A 20,684-nucleotide genomic window follows, 5' to 3' on the forward strand; every position below is an offset into this window, starting at 1 on the left:
CTTGTAGATATGCTATTTTCAAAGAAAACTCTTCGGGAAAAAGTGAACATTTAGGAATATTTTCAAATCCAAAAAATCTTGTATGGGGTCTTCTGGCACAAAATATTTTCAGAGGGTTGGGTCTACAAATATATATTAATTTGGGGGTCCTTGACATGAAAATGTTTGAGAACCACTGGTTTAAACGATATTAGGAAACAAGCCCAAATAAGCAACGACACTTTAGAAACAAGCCCCAAAAACCGCAACCACCAATAGTTTACAAGCAACTTTACAGAAACATCACTTATAATAACCGGACATGGCAACCCCGGTGACTGCGTTCACACTGGAGCCCAGGGGAAAAGCGAGCGGTCCATTAACGAAAAGCTCAGTCCAGTTGTGTGAGTCGAAGGGGTTGCGCACAGTGTTATCCGTGCAGAGACACACACATACGGCCAACGGCGCACATTTTGCGTGGATATTTTCAACGGTATCATTTTAACACGGGACGGGGATATTACATAAAATAAGGTAAGTCTATAAGCTGCAATACTTAATCAGTAAGTGTTTTGACAAGACAAAGTGATACATATTTCTGAATGCCACCGATTGTGAGTTTTTTTTTTTAACCAAAGAAAATCCCAACGCCATCTTCCTCTAGTAATATTTACTTTGGCAACCATTTTCTATGGGCTTTATTATGTAAGTAAGAATACGAGCAGAACTTATGTTTAAAGCACAGCATAGTATTAGTTGCAGCATATATGTGTTATCTCTCTTGATATCAGCTTTGGGTTATCAGCGGTCTGGTCTGGTGACTGTTTGTTATTTTATGAATGGAGGGGGTCAGTCAGTGTTTTTTTTTTCTTCTCATCTTGTGTTCCTCAGGGATCGAGTTTCACTTCATTGAGAAAAACAAGAGTCCGTGAAGGGAGGGAGGGTGGGGGGGGGGGGGGGGGGGATCTTCATCCCCCAGTGGCGGCCCCATCGTCCAGGGTTGCCCTGTCTGCTTATTATAGGCGACTTTGGGCTTGTTTTTCTTTAAAGTTGCTTGTAAATACTGGCTTATGTCTAAAGTGTACTTGCTTATTTAGGCTTGCTTCCAATTTAAAAAAAAAAAACAGTCGTTCTCAAACATTTTCATGAAAATGTTTTGTGCCCAGGGAGCATTTGTGTTAGAATGTTTAAAACAAATATTTCACATTTTAATGCAAGAGTTTTTTTTAAATGGCAGATCTACAAGCTCACAAGGCGACGCGTTGTGAGTTCGTAGATCGGCTAATTTCAAATAGCTGATGCATAATAGTTTTAAAGTTCTCATGTTGCTTCTTTTGGGCTTGTTTCCCTAGACCTGGTTGCTTATTTCTCTTACCAAACCTGGCAACGATGCCCATCATCTGCTTCTGCTTAAAGTGAAACGCAAACTTTGGGAGAATGAATTGTAAAGCCAAAAGTTCGGCAAAACGAGCCTAAACACTAAACAGAGTCTACAATTATGGATTGCTTTACAGCTCAGGATTTTGAGCTGTAACCCTATACAGTTCAAGCCATTTCTACTTTTTCTAAATTTCCTTTTATGGTAGATTTTCCATCTTCTGAAATAACTGCGGGCGTCTATACTGTTGTAACCTACTGTGTTTACATGGGGTTGGTTTGGGACATTTTAAGACTACACGTTAATAAAGCAGCTGATAATATGCCCTTTATTGGCTTTTAGTGACATAGAAAAGCTGTTTGAAACTCCTCAATATATATATATTTGAAATCTGTGCCCTAAAGACCAACAGTTCGCCAAACGAGCTCACAAGCGCGGGTTTTACGCACAGGTATTTTCCGTGAGTTGTTGAATAATGGATGTATTAAGTTTACATTGTAATAATCATGATTGTCCCGCTATTCGTCGTCCATTAAGAGCAGAGAGTCTAGCTAAAGTGTGTGTAGTAGTGAGTCATATCAAGCAGTGTTGCCAGGTTCTGCGAGAGAAACACGCAACCAGGTCTATGAAAACAAGCCCAAAAGAAGAGACTACTAGGCTACGGCGGCTATTTGAAAAAAATAGCCGATCTACAAGCTTGATCTGCCATTTTCCAAAAAAAGAAAAAGAAAATAATAATCTTGGAGAAAAAATATGGTAATTTTGGAACATTGTTTAAACATTTCCATACAAATCCCTAGCATAACATAGTTTCAGATGCGCAGAAAAATACATATTCATTTAGGGGTCCTTGCCATGAAAATGTTTGAGAACCACTGGATTAAAGAACATTAGGAAACAAGCCCAAATAATCAACTACACTGTAGAAACGAGCCCAAAAAAACACAACCCGCAAACTACCAATATTTACAAGCAACTTAACAGAAAAACAAGCCCAAAGTCGTTTATAATAAGCGTACATGGCAACTCTGATTAGTACTCAAACCTAATCAAAGGAAGGGTCATTTAAAAGCAGTGTAATACCTTAAGATGTTTTGTGTGTGTGTGTGTGTGTGTGTGTGTGTGTGTGTGTGTGTGTGTGTGTGTGTGTGTGAGAGAGACATTTTAGTATTTGTCTGGCCTCGTTACTATCACAATGTTACATAGCATGCCGAACAACATGAGACACACAAGGCTATGTCTCAAAATAATGGGACTCTGCTGCTTTCCAAGACGATTAATGTGAATAAGCACAGATGGCTGGGGTGTGCTTATGTAACATGGTAACGTAACGTGTGCGTCACTTAATGGCGGTGTATTTACACCAAAGCCTTGTCTATACCAGCATGGTTCAGTTAAATGAGCTGTTTGTTGTTGCAATAAAAGCCAAGAGGCAAGATGCAGGCCTTAAGCCCCATGTGTGCACAGGGTAGGAAACCACAATTTATTCCAATGAGAAAATACAAAGACATGTTTTTATATATATATTTTTTTTAAATTGATAAAAAAAAACACAAACAACAAAAGACAGACATAACCTTAACAAAACAAACCAAAAAATGGGGAGGGGGGGGGATCCTCTGGTTCCACAGTTCATCCACACACAAAAATAATTGTGCAGTCGTGCTTATCTTGCATGGGACATCAAGTGGACATTTTAGTGTTGTTGGGACACTTGTGATTTACTTCTCCATCTTACCTTTTGTCCCCAGTTGAACGGATCCAGAAAGTGACCACAGTGCTGTCGCTTTAAAGCGAAAACCCTCCCCCAACGGGGAACCCCCAAAGCCCCAGATAACATGGACGGATTCTATGACCAGCAAGTCCCATTTATGGTCCCACCCAATGTAAGTGGACACACACGCCAATCCCAACAATGCTGATATCCATATACATGCATCACATCAAGATGGCAACATTAGGCTACATATAGACTGCTTAGACCAGTGGTTCCCAAACCTTTTAGCTCGAGATCCAAAAAATTAATTCGATGTCTACCTAGGACCCAAGCTAGTGAAAATAGTAGATCTACAAGCTTACAACTTGTCGTGTGAACTTGTAGATTGGCTATTTTCAGTACTTCTTAAACATTTGTTTTCAGATTTATGGAATTTCTTGAAATTCTTTTCAATTTGTTCCTACTTCATGAAAAAATGTGCATTTCTTTGGATTTATTTTTTTTGTTTTGAAATAATAATAATTAAAAACAAAATGTAGCAAACAAAAAATAAAGGGATATTTACCCATAAAAATGTGTCTGCGACCCACAAATGGGTCCTGACCCAGTGTTTGGGAAACAGTGTTATAGACTGAGCACTGTCATCACAGAATAAATCTAGCTCACAAATGCATGCATTCAGAGTGATCTCTGTATGTACAGTAGACCTCTTTCAAGACTTGTTTTCCTCGATGACCTTTGGATGTGATGTCGTGTCTTGAGGCAGTGCTTTGAACTGGACCAGGTATCGCTGACATATTTACACCACCTTATCTCACCCAGCAGCGGAAGTCTCACGTAGAGGACTCATCTTACAGCAGGCCTCTCACCGACAGGAAAAGGAAGTTTGTGGACACAGAGCTCTCCCAGGAAACAGAAGGTAATTCAGGGATTGCTAATGGCTCATTCCCAGTACTGTGATAGTAAATATAACACAGCTTAATAACATTGTCATTACGATTGTATAGTGTAAGTGTATACCAGTAGTTGTATAGTGTAAGTTGTGTTAAAACTGCAAGTTTTCTTTTGTCTTGGTGTTCTTCCAGAACTCTTTCAAGACCTCAGTCGGCTGCAAGAAATCTGGATTGCAGAAGGTAGGTTTCTAATACATTTATTCTTTTAATTTCCGCTGTTGTTTTCTGTTGCTCTGCCCCAAGGCATGGCTCAGATATAGTTTCTCCCGGTTAGATTCAATCTGTTAGAGATTCAGTTTTGAGCCCTGGATTTCTTTTGTCCTCCGCAAAAAGTTTCATTTGGAATATGGTTGTGCAGGCTGCCAAAAAGTCACCTCAAAACAAAAAGTCTGGATCTGATGTTAAGGCAATTTAATATTTGGAAGAACCTCTTAACTGTTAATCCCCTGTTTCTGAATGAAGTGGTGAGATTGAAGATTAACTGAGACATTTTTCAGGATTAAGATGAAGTTAGGCAAGTGCTCAGATTAACAAGTAACCTGATGAGAATGTGAAATGTCCATGTTTTCTGTGCAATCAATGGGGCAAGTAGTACAAAGTCCTGTAAATATGAAATGTTTTTCTTTTCTTTTGTTCCTCCATGCACTAGTGCCCATTTTACTTAAGTTTTTGTTTCTTATTGATCCCCCTTTCACACCGTTTTGATGCTGAAGCAAATGGTTCATTATTTCTACAGGAAGAAAAATATATATTTTTAAATCCAGGAGATAGCAATTTCCCCCCTCACAATTATTTTTTCTATTGAGGTTATTTTTTCTGTTTAAAATGTCATAGTTAGATTGACAGGCACAGTGGACCAGCAGTCTGTTTTTTCCTCATGTGTGACATTCTCCTGTATCGCCACAGCCCAGGTGCCTGATGACGAACAGTTTGTCCCAGATTTCCAGTCAGATAGCTGTGAGTACCTGACTTTTTGCATATCCTAAGAGGGAGAGTGTGTGCGTGCGTGTGCGTGTGTGTGCGTGTGTGTGTGTGTGTGTGTTTACTCAACAAACTCTGTAAATGGGATCCTTGCCCCAAGCCTATTAATGATTAAGATGTTGTGGATCTTCTTCGGCATGGTAGTGAATTTATACTTAAACATTTTACACCACAATAAGTGTCTTCTTGAGTGTCCTTCAAAATACCTTTTATTAATTACACTTTCATTATCACCAAAGCCTAACACCACTTCTCACCTTCAAAACATCTTTCTCTCCTTCAAGTAAAATCCATCCCATCCCTCCTCTTCCATTTTGAGTTTAATCAGCCGATTGGCATGGGGCATCACATGAGCCAAGCCCCTAATCTGATTTCACACTTTCCTGCACTCAGACCCTGCAGCTGGAGGCAGGCTAGATTCCAGAGGGTGGGGCCACTCCAGAGATTGCCTATACATGTTGGCTGCCTACTACCCAATTTCAAACCCAAGCCCACATTCCCAGAACTCTCTCAGAACCCCACTCCCCAGCGCAAGCACTCTGCCCCGAACCACTGCCCGTTTGTCCCTGCATGTAGCCTTTAGGCAGCAGCCAAGGAAAATATTTGAATTATGTTCAATGGAGCATTTTACGATCTTCTCCCCCTCCTCTCTGTCATTCTCTGAGTTTGTTTATGTTTTTGTCTGACGCGGAGGAGGCAGAGACAGGGTGTGGTGCCTGCCTGTCTTTGTCAGGGCTGCTGTTTGGTCCTGGTGGTGCAGTGGGCTGCAATTTGACCACCAACATAGAAGTGCTGCAATATATTATTGAGGTTAATTCTCTGACATGCCAGTTTGTATAGCGAGGCCTATGGAAGGCTGTGGGACTGCTTTGTCAGTTCACAATAAAGTGTCTGCACTATATAGTTCTTGACCTTGCATTTTCAGGAGTTTGTGTGTGTGGTTGGCAGAGACTCCTGTGGCCAGGCAAGGGGCCAGCCTTCTCACAAGCTGCCTATTCACCAGGCTCAGCTCATAGCACTGTTCCGTATAGCCACTGCAGTCAGCGGAGCATCATATGGCAGCCTGTACCTAGGCCAGCCTTTTAACATTGCCTGTTTCCTCCATAAGTTGAAGCGCAGAGTGGTTCAGAAACCTCTAGCATTTATGTATATCACATCCCTGCCTTACAAGTGAAATGCATGCATGCATGTGCACATGCATGTCTCGTCTGTGTCAGCCGAGCTAATGCCAGGGTAAGTAGCAAGTATGCAGGGCCCCTCTCTCCATGAACTGAACCCCCTGTCTGGCAAGCCAGAGAAGGAAAAGATGCCTAATCTCCCCTCCATTTACCCCCTCTCTGTGAGGAGTTTTGCCCTGGCTAGAGGGTTTCACAGCACACAGAGGGGAGCTCACGTGCCCATTGTTAGCTCTCTCGAGGTCCATCAGCACCCAGGGTGATTTATTTGGCTCCCGCTCCTCTGTGCCCAGGGATCCAGTTTCTGCCTGGCCATTATGTGGCGCCCCGGAAACTGCAGCCGATACTCGGAGAGCTCCAGCCAGTGTCTAATGGTTACAGCGCTAGGGAGGAAAATCATTCACAATCATTGAATTACGGCCACACTGATTCATGGGTATTGACTGGTCTCCACATAATGGGAATCAGAGAAGGGAGAGCTGTGATGGCGTGCGTGTGCATAGTGCAGTTAGTATCACGGTACCTAGCAATGGAGGATAGATGGGGCTTTCCAGACCTTGCTGTCAACCATCATTAAAATCCATGATGCATAGATCCTAAGTGGCTCTGTCAGTTGGGAGGATACAAGGACACTGTCCATACACCCATTTATCCATCCATCAGAGCAAAATGCGCTTAAGATAAGCATTGAGTTTTCTGTTTATGTCTTCAGTTAGGTGATATCTGCAGTATATCTAATGTGTTCCCCTGTGTTGTCTCTCTGCTCCAGTGATGTTTCATGGCCCACCAGCAGCCAAGATCAAACGAGAGCTGACTCCCTCCAAGGAGCTTTCAACTTGTCGCCAGGACAGGAGTCCCATGCCATACGGAGAGAAGTGCCTTTACAGCTACAGGTGAGCTGGACCTTTTACCTCTTATGCTTATTATGGTACTAGTTTTTGCTTTTGCTTATTCCATGTACTGCTTATACTGTACAGTTTGTCACATATGATAAAGCTAGCTTTCAATTAGCACATTTTATCACTCTATTCTCTTTAATAATGAATGCTATCACTTCCTCATGTTGACTTGTTTGTCATTGCCTCCCTCACAGTGCCTATGACAAGAAGCCCATTCCTGGGTTCAAACCATTGACTCCCCCATCTACGCCTGTGTCTCCTTGTGGCCCGACTGGCACGGCAGGGACACACCCTCTCAGCGAGCAGACCCCTCCCCCTCACCCCCCTGTAACAAATCAGAATCTGGGGCCACGTCCGCTGCACGTACAACATCACAGCCAGCGACTCCACAGCCAGAGCCCACCGTTTGCCGTGCCGTGCACACCACTTGGCCAAGATGCCAGCACCTTCAGCCCTGAGCACAGGTAATGGTCATAATTTACTTCTCCCCAACCACCTCATGGTAGAACATTGAGATATCTATGTTGCCAAAATAGCCACGATTTCTATCTCCTGTTTGCCAGCCTCTGAATAGCCAGCACGTTTACCAACACATAATCTAATGACCCAGAATATTTAACTGCTCTAAATATACTCCTTCATATCATCATCATGTTTCCATTATGGGGACCACTGTCCATATGCCACCTTATTGACTTGGCGGGTCCATGTCAGCCCGATGACCTTTTCACTACTGCTGACTTTAAGGGGAGATGAGCATCTGTTGACAGGCTGTGTAGGGGTTTACAGACCACCAAAGAGTGATGGGTCGGTGCTGTGTGCTAGCACGGTGAAGGCTTCTGTTTTGGATGCAGTCTGGATGCACCTGATATTATGAAAATGTGTTCAACCAGCCAAGACACATTCTCTTCCCCCTCACATGCACACTGCAACCCTCCACTACTGCTTAATTTGTGTGGCCATTTACTGGGCATTTCACTACCAGGCAGCCATTCACACCCTAGGAGCCATCTCCTTGGAATGGAGCCAAGATTCTCTTTTTATAGTCATCCGACACATGGTCTTAATGTCTGATGTGCAGTGTCCCTGTTTGGCTGCTCCCAACTCCAATGTTCTCTGACTGGTTCAGAAGCTACATTATCTCTATATATTCTCCAATGCCCTTTGGTTGGTTCGGGCAGGTTAGAGAGGCTCAGAAGCGCTATACATTGTTCAATGCCCTTTTGTTGGTTCAGGCAGGCTAGAGAGGTTCAGGGGTTCTATACATTCTCAGTTGCAGTGTGTCCCCTCATGTTGTATACTTTTTGGCATAATCACCTTCTCTGTCCCCCCAATCTCCTAACGTTTAGGTTCCAGCGGCAGATGTCCGAGCCGTGTCTACCTTTCCCCACAGCAGAGAGCCAAGCACGCTCCCAGTTTATACCCCAGCCCCCCAGCAGTAATGGCCGGCCCCCGTACCACCGGCAGATGTCGGAGCCCTTGGTTGCTGTGTCTCCCCAAGGCTTCAAACAAGAGATGCTGGACCCACGATATGCAGAGCAAGGAGTGCCCACCATGGGCCACCCCGGACGACATGCTGGGCAGCCTCCTGCCACCTTCCACCCCATGGCTATCAAGCAAGAGCCCCGGGACTACTGCTTTGATTCTGGTGAGTGGTTATAAGTGGGGGAGATGAGCACTTGTTAGGCTAAGCTAAAGCAGAGGTTCATGGGTTGCTGCCCTTTCGACAGAATCAGTGCATTACCTCTCAATCACTCTGTGTTGTTTTAGATAGTCTGGGAGCAGACAAAGTGGACTATGAGAGTTGGTATCCAGGGCTGCGTGAGAATAAAATGGCCAGAGGGTGAGGAATGTGCCCGGCCCTGTTTGTTCTGGGCAATGACACATGACTGTGAGTTTTAGCGCACTGCAGGGTCCCAGGCAGGCGCATATGCACTTTCTCTCTCCCTCTGTCTGTCTGTCTCTATCGCCACATCTGCATCATTCCTCCTTAGTCACACAAGTAAAGGAAAAAGTGGGTCTTAGCCTGGCTTAAGTCTCCAAGGGCAAAAAGTAAGTGGGTCACCTAGCCAGGTTCAGAGGAGCTAACTTCAATGGGCTTACCTGGAATAGATCTGGGCCACTGGCCACAGAGGGCTTAGAGTGAACTGCAGTAGAACAGTTTGACTTGGGAATTTGGAAGTTCTGGACACTGTTAACATTTAATAGAAAAGAGGCTAAACAACAACTGAGAAAAGTTATCTTATGCAATCGGAACAGAAAGGCTTAATATGATATAAGCTTCATGAGATGGCATCTGATGCTATTAGATCCTGACGACCCAACACCCCAGCTGTTGTCTCCCCGCTGCGTCACCACCCTCCTTTCATGTAACTCTGTTGCTGCAGCCTATCTCTTTTTCTCTTTTGTCCACACGTTCATGCTCTCATAGTCTTAAATCGTAGTATAGAACAGACAGGCAGGCCAGTGATGTAATGACAATCCTCTTAGCTTCTTAGAGCCTTTAAATGTCTACGTCACGGTGTCCTGGGGCTAGGGTCTTTGGGTGGAGGGTAGAAGTACTTGTGTAGTGGTTTAGCACCATGGTATATTTCATTGTCCCTGATGACCCGATGATAGTGGCCAACTAGTGAAATGCTTTTTTTCTTTTTTTCCGTTCGAGACAATCATATGACGAGTGGGTAAAAGCTGGTCCCCATCTGATTGTCTCTGTCTTTGATTTCTGTGTGTGTGTGTGTGTGTGTGTGTGTGTGTGTGTGTGTGTGTGTGTCTCTCGCCGTGGCAGCCACATGCATGGAAACGCGTACGGCTCTAATGTCTAGCTACAGATTGTTTCCCACAATCCACTTTGAAATGGGTTAAGGATAAGCGGGCACAAGAAGTCAAACAAGCAGTCACTCAAAAATTGATCCCTGGCTTTCTTATCAGCGGACAGGAAATAGAATAATGGGGAAGTCGTGGAGGGGACAGAATGCGCTTCAGTGACACAGAGAACAGAAAGCGAGCCTTGACCTCCCCCCTAGGGGGACAGGCATAACTTGATAGTCATTGAGATTTAATACAACAACCTCGGTGATAATCCTATTGAGAGGATTGGTGGACATGCAACTGATGTTGCATGGTGTGCAGAGCACTCCAATCTGGACTAAGTCCACTCCCAGATGTGTGTGTGGGTGCACGAGTGGGTGGCCTAGACATTTTTTTTTAAAGCCTCGGATATTGCGTCAGCGCCAGTTGTGTAAGGGCCTGCAGATGGAGATGGACAGTGGTGAGGTAGAGCAGCTCGCATGTTTCCACCATAGCGCCATATGCGATAGCATGAGTCAACTGAGCTATGTGACCAGTATAGCTCGGACCGAATGTCCCCAGTACAAACATAGACCCAACTGCCCAAACTTTAGTTTTATCGGGTCAAGTCAGGTGTGATGTGGATGTTGTTGTGGTTGAACGGTGATATGATATTGAGGGTGGGTGATCTAAACATGTACTCATGTTCTTTGTGTTACAGAAGTGCCAAACTGTCAGTCGTCATTCGGGAGGGCAGGAGGCTTCTTCCAAAACAACCATGAAAGTAAGTAGGCGTGCATGTCTGTGATGTACATTCTTCATGCCTGGTTTATGTATAAATACATGCATGTGTGCTTGATCACTTACTCTTAATAATTTGTTAAAGCCTCGAGACATTTATCATAGACCTTATTGTTGGTGACCCAAACAATGTGACTTATTGAGCTGCTGAATGCTGCTGCATTGGGGTGGGTTTGGAAACAGGGCTCCTGTCCGGTTAAACGCTATAGGTCAGCAGCATTTAAATGACATCTCAAGGGCAAGTGAATCTGTTCTGCACGTGCAGTACATTTCACACAGCCCTGGCCCTGCGTGAGCTTAGTACAATAGAATTTTCCATTCCTGGAAAGCTGCCCAGCCATATTGCTTTGTGGGCAGTTTGGATCCTCAGGTGGACCGAGGCCACTGGCCGCCACATCAAAAGGGGAGGCCTCTTTCTCACGCCTTAACTTTTTTTCCATCTCATTGACAGGCTTCTCCTTTGACAGAGAACCTCACATATACTATGATGACACCTGCGTGGTCCCTGAGAGGCTGGAAGGTAAGAATGGACAAATCAAAAGTGGTTGACCATGTAATTCACTGTCCACAGACGGCCACGGGCAGGGGGGTGGCTTAGGTTTAGCTGAGTAAGGAGAAGTTTTTTTTTAATCAAAATTAACAGTTATTGTTTGTACACACTGTAAGAAAGTAGAGGCCTTTGGTTGGTGATGGCAGTGAAGTTGAAGGACAAGCAGCTGGCCCACCTCACAGCCACCATCTGCCAGGAATGTCTCACAGCGTTGTGGCAGTGACGGAGTGCAGCACTCATTGACACTCGTCTCTTTCTCCTCCTCCCTCTTTCTGTCCTCACTTTTTCCTCCATCTCCCCCATCCATCTTGCCCATTCGGTACCCCCCGCCCTCTCTTTCTCCCTTTCTCTCCAATCCTGTAGGCAAAGTAAAGCAGGAGCCTTCAGTGTATCGTGACGGCCCTCCTTACCAGCGCCGTGGCTCCTTACAGCTCTGGCAGTTCTTGGTCACCCTCCTGGACGACCCGGCCAATGGACACTTCATTGCCTGGACTGGCCGTGGCATGGAGTTCAAACTCATAGAGCCTGAAGAGGTGAGTCTTCACATCCTCTAGTCTACATAGTCTAAACTCGGTTTAGACTCGATAAATGTTGATGTTGTGGACTCTTACCCTCACTTTTATCACTCTGAGTTAAATTAACATTATGCAGTACCCAGGTATTACTATTTCTGCTGTGTACCACTCTCGTCCTTCTGGCAGAGAATTTGCTTTGGAAATCTGTCATACTTTCCAGTTCTAACCATCATCAAGACGTTAATCATAATATTATTTAGGACTGCTGTTCTTTGGGGGAATTTGTGGAATGGGTGACAGAGGCTTTTTTTGCCTCGAATATTGCACCAGTTGTGTAAGGGCCTACAGATGGAGATGGACAGTGGTGACAGAGCAGCATGTCATTTAAATGCAGCCTGTTTCCATTATAGCGCCATGTGCGCCAGCAGCTCAAACAACTACATGAGTCAACTGGGCTATGTCACCAGTATAGCTCGGACCGAATGTCCCCTGTACAAACATAGACCCAACTGCCCAAACTTTAGTTTAATCAGGTCAAATATATCCAAGTCAGGTGTGATGTGGATGTTGGTGTGGTTGAACGGTGATATTGAGGGTGGGTGATCTAAACAATATTCTCTTGGGAAATCTGTCATACTTTCCAGTTCTAAGCATAATCAAGACGTTAACCATAATATTATTTAGACTGCTGCTCTTTGGGGGAATATGTGGAATAACCAAGCATTGTCCTGCATTGTCTCAGGTGGCTCGTCGCTGGGGCATCCAGAAGAACAGACCGGCCATGAACTACGATAAGCTGAGCCGCTCACTGCGTTATTACTACGAGAAGGGCATTATGCAGAAGGTAAAGGCAGGTTCACCCTTTTCTTGGCTTCTACCCTGCCCAACCCCTTCCCACATCCTCTCATTTCTCCTTGGCAACAACATGCTGCCTGGAGCTATAAAAACAGAAATGGACACATTTGAATACAACCTTGGATGCCAAAACTGCAAGGTCTTGTGATTTCACTGTCGGTCTATGCAGGCAGCAGTTACTACTCCACTGAATTAATGTCTCTAATTGGCTGGGTGCTGTAAGCTCTCGTGGCACCTCAGGTTTCAACCAATTAAACAAAGTCTAAGATCATCAATATTCCATTGTAATGTATTACCTTGTGTTTACCTTGCTTGCTTTAAGTCGCTCTGAATTAAGAGCATCTGCTAAATGCCTAAATTGTCTGTGGGCAAGAACTTAGAACCAGGGAAGACCTTTTTTTTTTTAATTTTGAACAGTTTGCGTAACATTCAAAATGATGCATTTGAAAATTCTGTAGTTAAGTAAAATCTTGGTTAACATCTCCCAATGACTTCACTCCTCAGGTGGCTGGTGAGCGGTATGTGTACAAGTTTGTGTGCGATCCCGAGGCTCTGTTCTCCATGGCCTTTCCAGACAACCAAAGGCCCAACCTGAAGGTTGACCCAGACAGCCTGCCGGGGGTGGACGATGACACGCTGCCCCTCACCCACTATGATGACACCACTCCTTACCTGCTTGAGGCCGGTGAGCAGTGCGTGGCAGGCCTGCCTTTCACAGATGGCTATAACTACTGACAAGCACAGTGGATTGCTGACACGTACACACACGTACAGTACACGAAACATATGTACGGTCTTGAGAAACCCACTCTAAAACCCAGTGCTGGAACTGCTGAGCAGCCTGTGACAAAAAAAGAAAATACTCTGCCCCTTCCCCTCTCATGGTTCCTTCTCCTCTTCGGACTGCCCACATACAGTTTCAAACTCCAAACTCCCCAGCTAAAGAATGAACAAGGAAAAACGTCTGCACCCAACTGTCAGCTTTTCTGCTGCACCGTCTAGTGAGAGAGAGAAAGAGGGTTGTGAAAGGAATGAGGGTAGATTGGACTCCAGTGGCTCTGCCCACCTTACTGACCCCCAAAGTAAGGCGAGGGGCTACTGTTACTATGGAGACCAAAAGGAAGCGAGGCCAGAGGCCACATGACTTTGAGAAGGACCTGACAGACACTCCCTGTGTGCAAGACTGCAAGGGTTGTTGCAGTTCAGATTTTTGTGACAATCCATGTTTCTTACCAAGTCAAATAACGGAGGTGAAAAAAGTTTTAATTCTGATAAGATAATCTGAATGCAGCACTATTCTATAGTTGCCTTTTTTGGGGTCCCATTATTTCCCTGAAACCATCTCTGAACTAAAAGGTCTGTGAAAGGGCTTTTAATTTGCAAAAAACAATATATTTAAAACCCACAGAGCTACTTTCTGTAAACATATTTTTTTTTGTATGCCAGCTTTTCTACCATTTGGTTTAGAACTTGGAGATGTAATTCCTCCTAGCCACTGCACTGGGACTTTGATCCAGACTAGCATCTTATCCCTCTGCTGGACTGACCCATGAGGGATTGAGCCATTGCATTCATTTCACCTCCCTGACTGCACCCGAGATAGAGGGCCACACTCCATATATGTACTGTGTGTGTGTACTGTATGTATATATATATATATATCTATATATATACACACATATATATACACACACACATTCACAAGTGCCCTGTTCATTAGCTCTTACCTTCTTTATTGCCTGAAGTCTACAACCAATTCATCACTCCACTGCCTCCACTGTTCAAAAGGGATACACAAGACAATGTTGTCCCAGAAGCTTTGGAAGATTTATACATGCCTAAGAATTTATTATGTATGATCATGCATTGTTCCTTTTTTATTTCTATCTGGGTGCTTAATGTTTCCTTGGCAGTGTACTAGTTCCTCTGATGCACCAGGATGGCAGGAGCATCAGGACTTTTTGCATGCACAAAGGAAGGGTGAAATTTGACACCGTTGTCCTTGGACTCCTTTCTGCCAATCACAGGTTGTCAACAAGACTTCTGCTTTCCTTTGCATGGTGTTACTCAAATAAAGACTGTGTCCAATAACATATCGCTTTATTCTCTCTGGACAAAGAAGACATTTGTGATGTTCTCTGCATTTTTTTCCTCTCTTCAAGTTCTGTTGTTTTTCTTAATGGGGAAAAAGTCAAACTTATATAAAGTATATATTTTTGCTATAAGGCTGCATCTGTTTGATTTTAATGTATAAGCTGTATAGTTCTGCCTATAACAAACATACCTTTTAAAAACAATTTGGTTCCCTGTAATGGCTGTTACTGCAGACTGTTTCTTTAAGAGGCCACTGTGTTTTGGATGAAAGGATGTTATTATCTTGGCTGTGAAGTTTGCATTGTAAATGATAGGGCTCCAGAAAAGGCCACAGTGAGGAAATATCTTGCCCAATCCACAGATACTGTCTGCCACTTGTATAGGCTTCAGTCTCCTACACTGCAGAGTTTATGATCATCTGTACTGGGTACAATAAACTGTCCTTTACGCTTCATTGACGGCGGTCTTGGCGTGTTTCGTCATATTCTCCCCCACCACCTCCCGCCATGCAGTCAGTCAGCTGATGGTCTGCCGGTCACTGTTCTTGACCTCCCCCAGTCACATGCCTTTTCTAAAACTAATGATTTTCTTTGTTTATAATTACCCCTTCACCCACAAACACTTAAGTTCAACCAAATTAATCAAAGGTGTAACTGTATGTTTATCAGTATGTATATCCATTTTTTCCCCAGCAAGGTAGTTGAACTTTCTCCATCTCCTTGCATAACCTCCACTTTAACCTCTGTTTGACATTTAAGAATGTACAAGCATGGGTATTTCAGCACCATATAAATGTACAGTATATTTAGAGCAGGCCTTAAGATGTTCTTCCTCATTGAAAATATCAGATACACAGAAGCTCAAATACATTTTTAGATCTCCAAATTTAGCAAATGCACCTTTGACAATACAGGTGAAGATATGTGAAAAGGAACATCAGTTGAATATTTAAATATGTTTGGAGTACATGCTTTATCTGAATATGGGGGGAGGGGGTCTTGATCAGCCAATGAGACTTCACTTTACTGTGTAGTTAATAATCATACAACAGCATGGAGCAAATGTGGATCAACAATAAAACGATAAACATTACTTCAGTGGGTTTCTGGGTTGTTTATGACTTAATGTTATGAAGTGACATTCACCAGCATGGAACTAATAGTGAACTTCTCTGAATCTAACTCTTTAACTTATCCCTACATTAGAACAGGAATATATAAATATCCTATGGCATGCCAGGTAAGCATAAATGTACTATATACGTAAATAAATAAACACACACACACACACACACACACACACACACACACACACACACACACACACACACACACACACACACACACACACACACACACACACACACACACACACACACACACACACACACACACACAGTATATAATTCACAGATGTATAATTGCTTACACTTAACATTATTTATTTGACATACTTGGTTCTGGCCAAATAGAGAGTGTGTGTGTGTGTGTGTGTGTGTGTGTGTGTGTGTGTGTGTGTGTGTGTGTGTGTGTGTCATCACTCGTAACTGATCTTTATTTAATAAAGTCCTTGTATACTGTAAGTCCTTGTATGCATTGAGTCTCTGTGAAGAGTCTTGGGAATTCAAGACTAAACACAGCTCACATAGGCTGTGTTAAAACAACACTTTTCATATTAATAATTCATACTCATAGGTGCCCATAAGGTATGGGATCTGACATTTATGCTTTGTGATTTCTGGGTTATAACCCACTGCATATTTTCCTTTGGTGTGACCTGTATAAATACAGGTCACACGACCAACACCAAAGGAAATAAAGTATGTAGTTCATATGAAGTGCACATAGTGCCTTTAGTAGGACAATTCCCTACAGTGTGAAGGCAGAGAATGCGGGAAATGTTCAGCCATGTAAAGCGTACATTACCCAGATACACTGGTATGGTACAGATGCTCTTTGAGGCCCTGACCTGACAGCCAAATCCACACAGTAAAACCACACAGTTAGAGCAGACAAATGCTTCTTTGTATAGTTCAACTAGCACTTGGCACCCCCCTAACCCTAAACCTAAACCCCAAATGCTGCCTAATCCTAAATCCTAACTGACCCCAACCTGAATCTTTTTCTAAAAATCTTTGTTAACCAGAAAAACATCATGTTTCTTGTGTTATAGCCTCCATCTTACAAAAGACATAGAGGGAGAAAGAAGGGCATAGACAAAATTAGACGTTTAGGCAAACAGAAAGCATGCAACAAAATTAATATTTCTGAAAAAATAAGTAGGAAATCTATTGCCTGAATCAAGATTACCCCTTTCCTCAGACTACAGTACATATGATGTGGTTAATTGCATGAAAGTCATACTTCCATTTTCATTAGTTTTTCCAATAATATTTTATTTGTATTAATAAATGAACCATGGCTGCCCTCCAGTGGATGAATGATGTTCCTACGCCACCATTAGCGAACGGCTCAGACCTAACTAGCTAATATTGTATCCGTAGGAAGTGTGGGCAAAGTGTGGGTATTTTTACGGCTCTATCAGCGATTCTCAACCATTTTAATTTCAAGGACCCCCAGTTTGACATGCATTAGGCTACGGACCCCCATGTAATGGCATTTGCATCTCTGGTTGGGAGTATACCTTCCGAAAAAAAACTAGAACACGTCCCAACTTGGGACCCCAATTTATATTGTAAAATCAATGTTAATTTAACTCAGAGAGTGTACAAATGGAACCGTATTTGTTGTACACTCTCAGAGTCTGAGTTACAGACCCATAGCCAAGGGTCCATTTGGTTCATAGGCTATAACTATCTATATCATTTAGCTGGGGACCCCCTGGAACTCCCTCAAGGACCCCCTTGGGGTCCCCGGACCCCACCTTGAAGACCCCTGGCCTAAACCAAAAACAAGGGATGCTTCATGCAGATCTACAAGCTGTATATTATGCTGAATGTCCCATTTCAAGTTTTCAAAATGTATACACATATTTTGAAAACAGCCAAAAATTATGTAGGGCTTAAGTGGTTAATGTATGTTTAGCAATACACATCTAAATCTACAAAGTAACTAGTAACTAAAGTTTTCAAATAACTGTAGTGGAGTAAAAGTACAATATTTGCCTCTGAGAGTAAGTATAAAGTATTGAAATTTGGAAATATTCCATTAAAGTAAAAAAAAAAAAAAAAAACCTCAAGAAGTAATGAGAATGTACTTAAGTACAGTAGGCCTACTTGAGTAAGTGTAGGCCTACTAGTTACTTTACACCACCACTGTTTATCCCTTAGGTCGTCCTGACCTACGATGAAACATTCATTCTCCACGGGGTCACTTCAACTTGAGTGAGTTTATTTATTCATCCATTTATTTGCCACTTATTGTCGCAAAACAGTTTTGTCAGATTGACATAAAAGCTTTTAAACTTAGCTGAATGTTACATCATGACAACAAGAAATGTTAATTGGTTCTTAACTTAAATTGTTTTAGAGGCGGTAAATGATGAGGACATGATTGTGTCCAACGGCCAACTAGCTCCAATCGGAACCTCACCCTCCGCTGTATAGCTCCGAGATGAGGTTCCTCGTTTGTCTGTGCCGTTTGGGTGAAAAATGTCCGCACATTTTCCACTTTACATGTTTCTTACCCCTTTCTGCACATCGTATCCAAAAGTAAAGGTTTTCTGAAATGCTCTCAGATGTTTTAAAGTTTAACGTACAATAAAATATATCCAACGAGTTGAAAAAGGCATTTAAATCGCTTCTCTCCTCAGCCGGTTCCATAATATTTTGCATTAGAAGATGCAATTCAACATTTGACCAGTAGGGGAATCGGTAATGTTATCTCTACGGGCGCAACTCTTGCGCAATGTCTTAAAAACATGTAACCGGCTGAGGAGAGAGGCGAATTAAACGCTTTTTTCCAACTCGTTGGATAGATTTTATGGTACGTTAAAATTTCAAACATCTGAGAGCATTTCAGAAAACCTTTACTTTTTGGATACGATGTGCAGAAAGGGGTAAGAAACATGTTAACTGGAAAATGTGCGGACATTTTTCACCCAAACGGCACAGGGCCACGTAGGACCTCATCTCGGAGCTACATAGCGGAGGGAGAGGTTCTAAATGGGGCTAACAGCCAACCGGCTAAATGTAATGATAGCCTACAGTAGTTTAGGCTAGTAGGATATATCCTATATATGTCAATGAGTGGTTATTTGAAATGCTAAGAAAGATGTTGTAATGCTATTCTCACAGTGTTGTGTTGGCGAGAATACATTAATTCTAGGTTAAACTGTTCAATCACACTGGTTAGCTGGACAAGTTGCTTCCCAGAGGTACAGGTCAGTACATTATGGCGTTGATAGAACTCAACTAGAGTTTCATCAAATATATAACGGCTAATACTGTCAATCTTTCAAATGGCACCAACCAGGGAGTAGACGGAACTGAATAGAACATTTTTAATTATGTTTTCATTTGGTTTGAACGGTGGTTCTCAAACCTTTTCTTCATGTCAAAAGAGTGTCAAAATCTACCAAGTAACTAGTAACAAATAATTGTAGTGGAGTAAGTACAATATTTGTAAAAGTAAAAGTATTGGAAATTGGAAATACTCAAGTAAAGTACAAATGCATAACCATTTTACTTAAGTAAATGTACTTTACTTAAGTTACTTTACGCCACTGACTCGGTTTAAATGACGTGATTGGCTGCTGCATATTGACAGGTGATCAGATTCACCAGGAAGTGATATTAACCCTCATATCCATGCTCATATCCATCACCACCACACGTGGAACAACAGTTCAGTTTAGACCTCGACCAAATGGTGTGCCGTGTATGTAGGCCGATCAGACTTTATACGAACCGTTTGGCTAAATATTAACTGCTGTTTATTGTTTCGTATATATTTTCTTCTTTATTCGCAAAAGTTTGTTTCCTATGCATTCTTTAAAGTAGTAGAGTGGGTCTAAGAAGTGACCCATGCGTTAGTGATCTAGTGTTAAGAAGTGCTACTGCACAAATTGAAAGTCCTCACGACTATTTCGGATCGTCAAGAAAATGTGGTGTCCGGTTCCATATAAGTATATGCCGATGATCAACTACAGCCATGCACATGCAAGCACTCCTTATGCTTCTGCCGACATGGTCAACTACAACCATGCACATACAAGCACTCCTTATGCTTCTGCCGACATGGTCAACTACAACCATGCACATGCAAGCACTCCTTATGCTTCTGACATGGTTAGGATGCAAATGGCACCGTTAAATCTGCCCCTGTATGACAATGGAAGAATGAAAATGGAAGGTCAAAGTAAGTCCTTTTCGAAAGTATGATAGGCCTACTGTTTGACTCACAGAGATAGTCTGTCTACCCTGTGAGATGGTAGCAATTTTCTGTAAAATCATTAAGTTGGTTTAGGTATATGTTTTTTTTCTTGCAATCAAACACCTTTTGATAGGTCATGTGTATGGATCGTTGTTGTTTTTGTACTGCCACAGTTTTTGGCAAGGCATTAGTAACTGGGGTTCTTTGATTTGTCCTCTCACTAGACACTCAATATACAGGAGGCAGCAGGAGATTCCTTCTGGACAGGTGATGTATATTCAATTGTAGGCTACTGTATAGATACAGTAGCCTACACGTTCCAATTTAGAGCAGTGGTTCTCAAACCTTTTCATGCCAAGGACCCCCAAATTGATATATATTTGGCCGCGGACCCCCATCTGAAAGCATTATGTGCCAGGGACCCCCAAAAGAGAAGCTTTGTGTTAATTATTTTTTGCTAAATTCACATTTTTTTGAAAATGTTCTTAAATAGCAGATGTACAACCTCGCAGCGCAAGCTTGTGTATCTGCTATTTTTGAATAGCCAACGTATACAATATGGATAAAGGGGTAAAAATGTATCAACACATTTTGCTGGGGAGTGGGAACCCCCTCAAAGGACCATGGCGGGTCCCCGGACCCCACTTTGAGAACCAATGCTTTAGAG

At 42.8% G+C, this 20,684-nt stretch overlaps 1 protein-coding gene across 2 annotated transcripts; it reads left to right on the forward strand.

Moving 5' to 3' along the window:
• The first annotated feature begins 350 nt into the window (after positions 1 to 350).
• etv5a (ETS variant transcription factor 5a) lies at positions 351 to 15,731 on the forward strand. 2 transcript variants are annotated; one of them, XM_084085126.1, is made up of 13 exons: positions 351 to 513; positions 3,109 to 3,243; positions 3,897 to 3,993; positions 4,160 to 4,207; positions 4,934 to 4,984; positions 6,953 to 7,076; positions 7,277 to 7,546; positions 8,432 to 8,730; positions 10,591 to 10,653; positions 11,122 to 11,190; positions 11,584 to 11,753; positions 12,478 to 12,579; positions 13,095 to 15,731. In XM_084085126.1, exons 2-13 carry the CDS (start codon positions 3,196 to 3,198, stop codon positions 13,323 to 13,325), a joined length of 1,572 nt encoding a protein of 523 aa, XP_083941252.1. In that variant the 5' UTR covers positions 351 to 513; positions 3,109 to 3,195; the 3' UTR covers positions 13,326 to 15,731. The 2 variants fall into 2 exon arrangements, with proteins under 2 accessions (XP_083941252.1, XP_083941253.1); XM_084085127.1 differs by having other exon boundaries at positions 3,900 to 3,993.
• The last annotated feature ends 4,953 nt before the right edge of the window (positions 15,732 to 20,684 follow it).

Source organism: Gymnoscopelus microlampas (genome assembly GCF_963454915.1).
Source record: "Gymnoscopelus microlampas genome assembly, chromosome: 17".
Lineage (NCBI taxonomy): Eukaryota > Metazoa > Chordata > Actinopteri > Myctophiformes > Myctophidae > Gymnoscopelus > Gymnoscopelus microlampas.